Source organism: Panthera uncia, chromosome E1 (assembly GCF_023721935.1).
Source record: "Panthera uncia isolate 11264 chromosome E1, Puncia_PCG_1.0, whole genome shotgun sequence".
Classification (NCBI taxonomy): domain Eukaryota; kingdom Metazoa; phylum Chordata; class Mammalia; order Carnivora; family Felidae; genus Panthera; species Panthera uncia.
Window position 1 is genome coordinate 49,433,223 of NC_064814.1, and position 12,326 is coordinate 49,445,548.

The 12,326-nt window shown below is 39.8% G+C and overlaps 1 protein-coding gene and 1 pseudogene across 17 annotated transcripts in view; one reads left to right on the forward strand and one right to left on the reverse strand.

Annotated features, from left to right (window-relative positions):
• NCOR1 (nuclear receptor corepressor 1) overlaps positions 1 to 12,326 on the reverse strand; it is a 159,450-nt gene that overhangs the window by 96,919 nt on the left and 50,205 nt on the right. For all 17 annotated transcript variants that reach the window (XM_049638033.1, XM_049638047.1, XM_049638045.1 and 14 more), the window contains exon 6: positions 4,727 to 4,840. In XM_049638033.1, coding sequence (XP_049493990.1) covers positions 4,727 to 4,840 — 114 coding nt within the window. The remainder of the gene's footprint in view (positions 1 to 4,726; positions 4,841 to 12,326) is intronic.
• LOC125927613 (nucleophosmin-like) lies at positions 10,610 to 11,379 on the forward strand (annotated as a pseudogene).

The window sequence follows — 12,326 nt, forward strand, 5'->3', positions numbered from 1 at the left end:
CATTAAATTTGCATAGCAGATCGTACTTCTAGAGACAGTTTTAAGGCAGGATTTGTCAATCTTGGCACTGTTTGGGCCAGATGCGTGTCCTGGAGACTGTGCCTAGGCATTGTGGGATATTTAGCAGTATCCCACTAGATGCCAGTAGCACTCTGCCTATCCTCCAAGCTGTAACAACCAAAACAGCCTCCAGTTGAGAACAAATCACTGTCCTAAGGTAACTAACTCACGAAGTCAAAATGTAATTATCACGAAATTCAAATTTATTAGCTTTAGGCATATATTAAATAGCACGCAAAGAACATCATCATAGATGATAAACGTGGAAATTTAGTTGCGCCCGCAACTAACTTTCTCCAGACCCAACACTCACCAGTTTTTAAATTTGCTTTTTTTTTTTAAGTTTATTAATTTATTTTTAGTAATCTCTACCCCTAACATGGGGCTCAAACTCACAACCCCAAGATCAAGGGCCACATACTCTACTGACAGAGCCAGCCAGGAGTGCCTTCGCTTCGCTCCCTCAAGGGGCTGTGTGTTGTTAGTCCATACCCAGAACGGGCAGGCTAAGGGGAACCATACACAAAAGACACAGAGCGACATTCTGGCAAATGCTAGTATCCTATCTGGCACTCACCTTTCCAGAGCTAATTTTAAAAGCTGGTATTTAAGATGTTTGCAACCCAAGATTTAAGTTTTGCAAAGTTTTATTAAATATCTGACTTCACGTTGGCTTAATTGCTAAGAACATATTAACCTATCAAGTCTGGCAGGCCAACATTTTAATTTAAAACCCTCACATTTCCATACTGTAATTTTCACTCTCAGTCTATAGACAGAAGTACTTAATTCTTCAAACATGTTGATACGTTCTGTGTGCCAGGTGTTTGCTAGGTACCAAGAAAACAACAAAAAGGAGGAGGATAAGAGGTCCTGAAAATCTTCATAGGGAAAATGATACTTGAGCCAGGGTCTTGAAGCACGAGCGCACTCAACAGACAAGAAAGACAAGACACTGGGATACCCGAAGGCAGAGGCAACATCCTGGGATAAAGGTACTAACACTTCAATGGAACTTTCAAAGCTATTCTGGTAGGACAGCTTTAAGAAAGGAGGACCGGGCCAACGGCCAGGCAGGCAGGCATGTTGGCACTGATAAAAAGTCTGGGCTATTCTGCAGAAAGTGGGAAATAATCAAAAGGTTTTATTTCGAGAATCATGTAAGAGGACTCAAATATGAAGGACTGGTTAGAAAGAAAAAAGACTGAAGGAAGGAAAAGTCACTATTCATGTGAGTGATGAGGGCTCAAATAAGCTATTGCCAAAGGAGGAGGGAGACCACGATTTAGGAGGAGGGGATGATGCTCCTCGTTAGTTAACCAAACCTACAGCGTGGCCGAGAGAGGGAAACAGAGACTTCCCAGGACACAGGCCTAGGTGACTAGAGGTTGCTGGCACGGAGTATACTTTCTACTTTTGATCTCTTTCTTTCATCTGTTGTCACTTTAACTTGCAAGTCACGCAAACAAAATATAACCGAGCTGTTTCTGAGAACTATACTCCATGCATACCCTTCTCTGTATGTATTATAATTCTGAAATTAGAGCATTTATAAATATTTTTGGATCCTACAACTGGGGAGGGTAACAGCAAACTGAACTGTTAAAAACAGCCCAGGAGAAGAGTCTGTTTAGAGACTACATAAATCTCGGTCTAAAGTTTAAATATGATGCAAGACAATTTTTCTCTCAGGAAACCAATTTTCAAATTAAACAGTCACTTTTGGGTAGTTTTCTTCCTCCCAGTAACTTTTTTTTTTTTTTTTTTTTTTTTTTTTTTTAAATATTTAACTTTGAGAGAAAAACAGAGTGCAAGCAAGGGAGGGGCAGAGAGAAAGAAGGAGACACAGAATCTGAAGCAGGCTCTGGGCTTTGAGCTGTCAGCACAGAGCCCAATGCAGGGCTCGAAGCCACGAACCATGAGATCATGACCTGAGCTGAAGTTGGACCCTTAACCAACTGAGCCACCCAGGTGCCCCCCTCCCACTAACTTTCTAAAGAAACCAAAGAGGCCTAATACAAGATAATGGCCCCCATCTCTTAAGCCACATTAGGCTTAATTCCCAGTGTAGACTGCTGCCACAAAAGGAACAAGAGAGAAATGTCTCCTTGCCTTCACCCATTTCTCCTTTCCTCCGGTGTCAAAACAGATAAGGTCATTCATTAAAGAAAGCTAAAAAAGCCGCAAAGGCCTTACACAAGGCAGCATGGCGAGGCAGCAGTGAGAAAGCCTGGGCTCCGAGCCCAGTCGCGCTCTCGTGGCTTCCCCTCCAGGAACCTCTGTTCCAAATCCACCACGGCTGCAGACTAGGAGCAGGGCAATCAGAAAGAAGAGATTTGTAAAAAGAGGATTTCCACAGTTACTATGAGTGAAAAAGAACCTTCACCACGAGTCTAATACCAAGATCTCAAGTTTGGTCGTTCTTCTATTCTTCAGACAATGCACAACGAATCTGAACACACACGTGCTACAGGGGAAAGAAGAGGTCTGAAAGTTTTCAGCTTTGTCGCTGGGCACCAAGAAACACTTACTGCACAAAGTAATGAAAGCACATATATATATAAAAATTGAACACAAGGTAAACTCTCCATCAGATCTTGCTCAATAGTATTCGGTCCTCACATCCTAGTCAGGCAACCAGAGAATTCACTAATAATGACAAGGCTAATTAAGAAATTCAGTCCATTAAAAAATATCACTGGGGGCGCCTGGGTGGCTCAGTTGGTCGAGCGTCCAACTTCGGCTCAGGTCATGATCTCGCGGTCTGGGAGTTCGAGCCCCGTGTCGGGCTCTGTGCCGCTCAGAGCCTGGCGCCTGCTTCGGATTGTGTCTCCCTCTCTCTCTCTGCCCCTCCCCCACTCATGCTCTGTCTCTCTCTGTCAAAAATAAATAAACATTAAAAAAATTTTTTTAGGGGCGCCTGGGTGGCGCAGTCGGTTAAGCGTCCGACTTCAGCCAGGTCACGATCTCGCGGTCCGTGAGTTCGAGCCCCGCGTCAGGCTCTGGGCTGATGGCTCGGAGCCTGGAGCCTGCTTCCGGTTCTGTGTCTCCCTCTCTCTCTGCCCCTCCCCCGTTCATGCTCTGTCTCTCTCTGTCCCAAAAATAAATAAATAAATAAATAAATAAATAAATAAATTTTTTTTTTAATTAAAAAAAAAATCACTGAATTCAACTTCTTTGAAAATTGACTCACACTAAGAACTCAACATTTTATTTTCCAAGATTCTCTTCCATTGTTAGCTCCAATCCCTATTTACTTTATCTCTGAGGTCATAAACTGGCCATGAAGCCCATCAGTCCACAAAAGTGTTTTATTCTTCCGCAGAGTATTTTTTAAAAAGCAGGGGATTCCACATAAAACTCCATCTTCTCAGCTTTCCTTAAACAAGGGAGCACCTGTCAACCTTGAGCCACATCTCTGCCTGACCAGAGTCGCTGCCCCTTTTGGCAAAACACGAGGCCGCTCTCGTCACTCACTTCATTTGCTGCCATTCATCCTTTTTGAATAGATATTCAAATAGATCTTCAATGAGATTGCTGTTTCCATTCAATAAATTGGACTAATTTTGCACTCAGCCAAGAAAATAATATAAATTGCCATGTTTTTACCTGCCTGTGACACTTACCATTATCCTAAGTTTTATATATTTGATGACTTTCAGGTACCTATCTAATACACACACATACATGAATAGCTCAGGCTAAGATTATTCTCATAAGTGTGTATGTAACAATTCACAGTTGCCCTTCTGAAGGCCAATTCCCTTTAGGACCTAGGCTATTGTAAAGTCGTAGGCTGCCTGTGTAAAATGTACTGATGACTCCACTCACTACAAAGTAAATCAACTGAAACAAGAATCTCAACTTCTACCTTATGATCGATCATCTTCAGCTCACAAGCTGATTCTCTGCAGCAGTACTTAAACTTATTCTTTTTTAGACTGGGAACTTCTGGAAGCCCAGTGTTAAGCAGCTCTGTTGGAAAGTTTGCTTTATATTACGGTGAAATCAATTTCCGTTTAACTGCTAGCTTTCTGGGCTGGATTCCAGCCCAAAACTAACTTTGACATTACAAAGTTACTCACAGAATTGAGGCCTGGCTTCCCTAAATCAATGAGTACTTTCAATTATGAATATGAAAGAAAAAATTGTTTTAAAATAGCAAAGTCTACCTAAAAGCCACTGGCCTCACACTTTATTAAGATTCAAACTACAGCCCAGCTATCAATTCTAAAGCTGATAATGCACATTATTTCCATCTCCAATGACCCATCTCTAATAGGATGGTATCAGTATTTGGCATCAAATGTCCCTTAGAAAGTGAAAAACTACAGAATAATGCCTTGTTTTGCATTACGTGCTACAAACTTGGTTGCCAATTTTATATGATAGGAGAGAGACTTAGTTGATAAAATTATATTCTCATTAACATTTATGCAATATAATATATAAGTGAAAGATTAATTTAAGACACGGCAATCAACTTTTTTTTGGTCTATAAGGAAAAAACATCAAGCTTTCGTCAAAGTTTAAGAACATTAAAAATTATGACAGAAATCAGGTTGTTAAGACAATTAACATTACCACAGAACACAATGAGAATTTTACAAGGCACAGTCAAGTGCTTTTAAAGGACTGTGTGCCGTAAGAAATGGCAGGAGCTTACCCGATTCTCATCATAAATAATTTGGACAATACTGCGGTGTTTCTGCTCCACGGGAGGAGGGGACACAGGCTTCTCAGGCTCAGGAGGCTTAGCGGCTTCTTCTTCGAGCTGTTGCTAAGAGACGCAGAAAGAAAGAATCAGGCATCTGATGTACGTCACCCCTACCAGTAATTAATCGCCAGAGATAACACATGCTACTGAGCAATGTTTTGCTGAATCTATAGGGTAACCTCTTAATCTACTAGGGTCTAATGGACCCAAGGGTTCTAACAAATCCAATCAGACTTATTTTGACTAAGAACTAAGTAACATAATCATTAGAGAAATCCTTGTATATTTGAATTCTGATAAATTTAAAGCAAAAAAAAAAAAAAGACAAGAGAAACTAAACATATGAAGCTACCCCAGATACCTCCATCACAATGACCTTTTGTAGCACAGGAAAAAATACTTTCATATGTTACAGATCCACAGTGTGTGCTAACATCTGGCAGGAAGAGCAGGGCCGCACAACACTTACAGATTAATCCTCAACTCAGAACAGGACCATGCTCAGCCCCCAGCCAGTCTTTATATTTTGCAGCCGAGAGGCCCTGGCAAAACTACAAGTTTGGGTACAGTTACAAAACAGAAAGCTATCTGCATTACTCTGCCTGAGTTTGAGTCTTCGGGTCAACTCTTACGAGCCCTGTGATCCTAGGGTCCTTTCTAGGTCTCAACTTCTTCAATCCTGAACAAATATATAAACCACTCATATGTAAAGTAGAAACATTAACCCTATCTATCAGGTAGATTTTGGAGAAAATTAAATAACTCAATATATATCAAGCACATGACAACTATAAATAGTCAATAAATATTACCTACAATCATTACTGAAGCAAGCAGAGACTTTGCTTGGTTCACTGCTTTTTATTTTTCAGCCCTTAAGCCAGGGCCTGACACCTAGTAAATGCTCTAGGATTAGTCTCGTGAATATAAGTTTACTGGCTAAGATGACAGAAAAGACATTGGGTGAAGAGGTTATGTCTACTAAAACCTAGAGGAAAATTTTAACTGTGCTACGAAGACAGATCAAGACTCCTAGTCAATTAGGTCAGATCACACCCAACCTAAGGATAAAATTCCTCCAAGAGACAAGCTTCAAGGACCACTTCCACCTTGGAATTCAAAGTACTTTTGCAAGCTGCTATCTTTATAAGTAAAAGACAGATATCTGGAGTTGTGAGATCATGTTTATGGGGTTAAGTTCCTCAACCATTCTTTCTTAGCTCTGCTCAGAGGCCTTCTTTGAGGGTCCCTGTTAAGTAGGTGTGGAGAAAGGAAAAAACCAACTTCCAGAAATCCCATTTTGTTCTGAGTACTGAAGTAGCCCCGGGACAAAACCATTGTAACAGGAAGACTAAAAACAAACGAAACAAAAAATATAAACTTTTCCTCACTTACTTTGTTCTTTCATACAAGAGGTTTATAATAATTTTGCAAATTTAACATATTTAGTTGAATTTTTGTTGAATTGTATAAAACATATACAATTTTGTGTGTTAATGGTATTAACATTATTAACATTATTAACACTGTGTTTCTATGCATCTATGTTATGTTTCTTTACATTTCTCAATAAAATTTGTAGTTCCTATACGTCTCATAATGGTCATGCAATATATTTTTTAATTATGATAATGGGTTACACATCATTGAGCATTTACTATATGCCACATTAAATTAAACAATATATTCATGATCACAACTCATACAACCATCACATAAGGTAGCTGGTGTTGTTAACTGCATTACTGCAATTTTACAAGTGAACAAACTAAAGAAAAGACCAGATAAGACCAACCCAGCAGAATCAGACCCACTAAGACTTAAAAGAACTGTCAGACACATTATTATAAATTTAATAGGACTCAATAAAGAAGACTGTTTAACATTGTTTTAAAGCAAGGTAATCTTTTTTACATGAGATTTAAAAATTAGCCTAAAAGAAATTCCAACAACAACAACAAAAAAAATTAGTGAAACTAAAGATATATTTGACAGATTAGATATAACTGAAAAGAGAAATGCAAACTGAAAAACAGAAGTGAAGAAACTGCCCCCAGTGAAGCCCAAAGAAGCAACCAACTGGGAAAGAAAAAACAATAAAAAGACATAGAACACAAGAGTGATAAGATGTTGTATCTAACAGAAATTTGAGAAGAGAACAAAGAAACCACAGGAAAGGATTTTGTTTAAAAAAAGAAAAAAAAAGATCATGGCTCAGAATTTTCCAGAACGGATTAAAAACTAACACATTCAAGAAGCCCAACGAATCTTAAGCTGGACAGTAGGTTAAGCATCTGGCTCTTGATTTCGGCTCAAGTCATGATCTACAGTTGGTCATGAGATCTAGCCCTGTGTTACAGCTCCACACTGGGTGTGGAGCCTGCTTAACATTCTCTCTCTTGCCCACTCTCTCACCCGCCCCCCACCAAAACATAAATAAATAAATAAAATACAAGCAAAAACCCACTCCTAATACATCATAATAAAAACAACAGCACACAAAGATATTAAAGGCAGCCGGAGTTGGGGCGCCTGGGTGGCTTGGTCGGTTAAGCGTCCGACTTCGGCTCAGGTCATGATCTCACGGTCCGTGAGTTCGAGCCCCGCGTCGGGCTCTGTGCTGACAGCTCAGAGCCTGGAGCCTGTTTCAGATTCTGTGTCTCCCTCTCTGTCTGCTCCTCCCCCGTTCATGCTCTGTCTCTCTCTGTCTCAAAAATAAATAAATGTTAAAAAAAAAAAAATTTTTTTTTAAATAAATAAATAAAGGCAGCCGGAGAAGAGATGCAGACTATCCACAAAAGAATAAAAATTAGACCAAGGGGCCAGTGTCTTAACGGTGGAAGCCAGAAGACAGCGTGCTGGTACAAAAGAACCAAGTACCAAATAAAAATACCTTTCAATAAATGGCATCAATAAAAGACATTTAGGTCTCCACAACTAAATACTAAATCTGCCAACTAATGGATCCTCACTAAAGGAAATTCTGCAGGATGTTCTTCAAGCAGAAACACACAACCCCACAAGGAAGAGCTGTCTTGCAAGAAGGAATGATGAGCAAATAAGATGACAGACAAGTGGGTAAACCTAAATGAACACTGACTGTATAAAATAATGTCTTTGGTGCTTGAAATAAAACAAGGAAGAACTAGAAAAAAATGGCAAAATATCATAAAAGCTGGGAGAAAAGAGAAAGGACTCAAGAAGGTCTATGTCCCCTTGCTTCTCGAGTATGATTAAGATACTAATTTAATTTTAGGCTTCAAGTTAAACAGGCTGGTAAGTTTGAGGGGAGCCATTATAAACAATATAAAATAGTGTATAAAATACAAACTAGAGGGGTAGAAGAAAATGGAGTAAGACAAATAATCCAAGATAAGGATTAGAACAAATCAAACAAGAAACCATAAAAAAGACAGGACAACAGTATATAATAAAAACAATTGAGATATTACCAATCATCATAATCAGGTTAAAAGAAGTAAATTATCCTGTGGAAAGACAGGGTGTCAGAGTAGATAGAAAACAAAACCCAGCTATATACATATATAAGAGCTATACCTTAAAGCACAGAAAGTAAAGGGAAGAAAAAAGACAAACTAATATCAACCAAAAGAATGCTGATCTAATTATGTCAAAACCAGGCAGAACAAATTTTACGGTAAAAAGCATTACAAGAGATAGAATGTCATTGCCTTACAATAAAAGGTTTCACTGACCAGGAAAATAACAACTATAAACTTCTATAAACCTAAAATAAGAGACTAAAAATACACAGGATAAAAACTGAGAACCGGGGGGCACCTGAATGGCTCAGTTGGTTAAGTGCCCAGCTCTTGCTTTCAGCTCAGGTCATGATCTCACGGTTTCATAAGTTCAAGCCCCACACGGGCTCTGTGCTGACAGTGCAGAGCCTACTTAGATTCTTCCTCTTTCGCTGCCCCTCCCCACTGGCATTCTCTCTGCCTCTCTAAGAATAAATAAACTTTAGGGGTGCCCAGGTGGCTCAGTCAGTTAAGTGTCCGACTTCGGCTCAGGTCACAATCTCATGGTTCGTGGATTCAGGCCCCGTGTCGGGCTCTGCTGACAGTGCAGTCTGCTTTGGGATTCTCTCTCTCCCTCTCTTCCTGCCTCTCCCCTGCTCGTACTGTCTCTGTCTCAAAATAAACAAACTTAAAGGAAAAAAAGTATCTGATAAAATTCAACATTCCCTCATCATTTAAAATTCTTAGCACGCTAGGGCAGCACCTGGGTGGCTCAGTCAGTTAAGGGTCCGACTTCAGCTCAGGTCATAATCTCACAGTTCATGAGTTCGAGCCCCACGTCGGGCTCTGTGCTGACAACTCAGAGCCTGGAGCCTGCTTCAGGTTCTGCGTCTCCCTCTCTCTCTGCCCCTCCCCTGCTCGTGCTCTCTCTCTCAAAAATAAACATTAAAAAAAATTATTTTTGTTTAACTCTTAGCACACTAGAATCCAACGGTTATTTCCCAACCTGATGAAAGATGTCTAAAAAAACTGACATCAAAATCAGTGGCAAAAAGTAAAGGTATTCTTCTAAAAGTAGAAAAGAACAAGAATAACCACTTTCGACTCTGTATTGTAGTCCTAACCAGAGCAATAAAGCAATAGAAAAGTAAGGGAAAGGGGCACCTGGGTGGCTCAGTTGGTTAAGCATCCAACTTCAGTTCAGGTCATGATGGCACAGATTGTGAGCTCAAGCCCCGCCATCAGGCTCTCTACTGTCAGCGCACAGCCCACTTTGGATCCTCTGTCCCCCTCTCTCTCTGCCCCTCCTCTGCTTGCGTGCGCGCGCGCACACACACACACACACACACACACACACAGGCTCTCTCTTGCTCTCTCTCTCAAAAATAAACTTAAAAAATTTTTTTTTGATTAAGAAAAAGGTTTAAGGACTGGAAAGGAGAAACAAAACTGTGTTGCTACTGCTGTTGTTAACTATTGATATGGAGAATCTACAAATAAGAAATCAGCAATAAAAGGATAATTTAGGAAGACTTCTGGTCTATATAAAAATGTCAAAGGCAACAAAAAATGTAATTCAAAAAATATATTATTAATAAGAGCATCAAAAATATAAAGTGCCTAGAGTTTAATTAAATGCAAGGCATATAGATTGTTTATGGACAGAAAGTAACAAAACATGAAAGACATCCTAAATAAATGAACACACCATGTTCATGGATTGGAAGACTCAATGCCATAAAGATTTCATCCTTCCCAAATTGATCTCTGTATTCCATATGATTCCAATGAAAATTCCAAAAAGATGTTTTGGAGAACCAAAAAGTGTGATTCTAAAAGTTACATGATATTGTAAAAAATTTAAATAGCTAAAACATGCCCTTAGAAGTAGGGCTTACCTCATTGGAAAAAAAGAGTTATTATAAAGCTCTAGTAGTTAGGAGAATATATATTGTATTTCTGCATGAATACCACGAAGAGGGCAATAAATAAGAATTTTCAAAACCCAGAAATCAACACATATATAGATGTAAACTTGAATTATAATAGAGGTAAAATGGTAGGGCAGTTGGGAAAGGACAAACTTTGCAATTATCCATAGATAACAGAATAGATGTGACCCCCTACCTTGAGACAGACATAAAAAAGTCAATTTTTGGTGGATTAAGAATAATGCAAAAAGCAAAACTATGAAGATTTGAAAAAGACAACTCGTCAACTATTTTAATGATCCCAGGGTAGTCTCATATAAAATATAAACAAATTCTGTTCAGCAAAAACACAATTAGGCTCAAAGACCTAAATATCAGAGTTAAAACAATAAAATTTACAGAAGAAAGTACAGGAATAAATCCTCGTGGGACCTTACATTACGCATCAGTTTCCTGGACAGGACAACAAAAGCTCAAGTAATGAAAGAAAAAATAAACCGGGCTTCCTCACAATTAAAAACTTTTGGCCTGGTGTGATTCAGTCCTACACGGCTGTTCTCTGGAACAGGAGTCATTTACCTCTGGCTGCCCCCTCTCCCACACAAGATTCCCACCCCACAGAAGATTCAGTGGACAGAGACATGAACCCCGTGAGGCCCCAAAATATCTTTTCAGTTGTGAGGCCAACAAAGGCCAAAGATTATCACTTTAAAATGGATTATGATGCAAATGAGCACCAGCTACCTTTAAGAATGGTCAGTTTGGGGGCCGATGCAAAAGATTAACCGCCCATGGTTGAAGCAGCGGCAATGAATTAGGAAGGCAGTTCAATTAAAGTAACACTGCAACCTGGAAACATCTGTACAGCCAATGGTTTCCCTTGGGGGCTTTGAAATACCACCACCTGTGATCTAAATGTAGTTCAGGGCCTGCACATGTGGACAGCACCTCGGAGCGGTGGAGGATGAAAGTGTGAAACTCCTAAGCATATCTGGAAAGCGATCTGCCCCTGTACGTCACAGCCAAGTTTCCACAGAAAAAAAAGTGAAACTGGCTGATGAGGATGAGGAGGCTGAGGAAAAAGCTCCAGTGAAGAAATCTATACTCAATACCCCAGGCTAAAAGGCCCCAAACTATCAAACCAGGATGGAAAAGACTCAAAATCATTAACACCAAGATCAAAAGGTCATGAATCCTTTAAAAAAAAAAAAAAAAAAAAAAAAAGGAGGAGGAAAAAAGTCTTAAAACAGCAAAAGGATCTATTTCTGTAGAAGACATTAAAGCAAAAATGCAAGCAAGTCTAGAAAAAGCTTGCTGAATGGTCTTGGTAAATTAAGCCCAAAGATGGGGAGAGGAAAAAGAGAGACAAATATAGTCTCTACTGAGAATCAACAATCTAGACGAAAGTTTTCTATTTTAATTTCAATCCCCGTTCCCAGTTTGCCACCCACCCACACCCCCCTTCCAGGCTGGAAGCAATCTCCCTCCTGATTTCCCAAAGCACTTTCATCTGACTGCTGTGATCCAATGAACCTTATACTTTGCTTTCTGGGACTTGTGCATTTGACTCCGCTCTTTGACCATGTTTTAATCACCTTTCCTATCTCCCTAGCTGCTCAATAAATACTTAAATGAGTCAAGTAAGGGGGGTGGGGGGGTGGGGATACCTTTTTTACACCAAAGGACACTAACAGCAAAGTGAAAAGACAATTCACAGAATGAGAGAAAATAATCTGCAAATCACGTATCTGCGTATCCAGAGTAAGGAACTGTTATAACTCAACCATAAAAAGGCAACCCGACTGAAAAATGGGGAAAGAATCTGGATGTTTCTCTAAAGAAAATACACAAAAAGGCCAACAAGCACATGAAAGGGCATTTGCCATTAATCATTAAGGAAATTAAAATCAAAACCATAAGGAGATACCACTTCACATTTACTAGGATGGCTATTTAAAAAAAAAAAATAAAGTGTAGGCACGCCTGGGTGACTCAGTCACTTGAGCGTCCAACTTCGGCTCAGGTCATGATCTCGCGGTCCGTGGGTTCGGGCCCCGAGTCGGGCTCTGTGCAGACAGCTCAGAGCCTGTTTCAGATTCTGGGTCTCCCTCTCTCTCTGCCCCTCCCCCATTCATG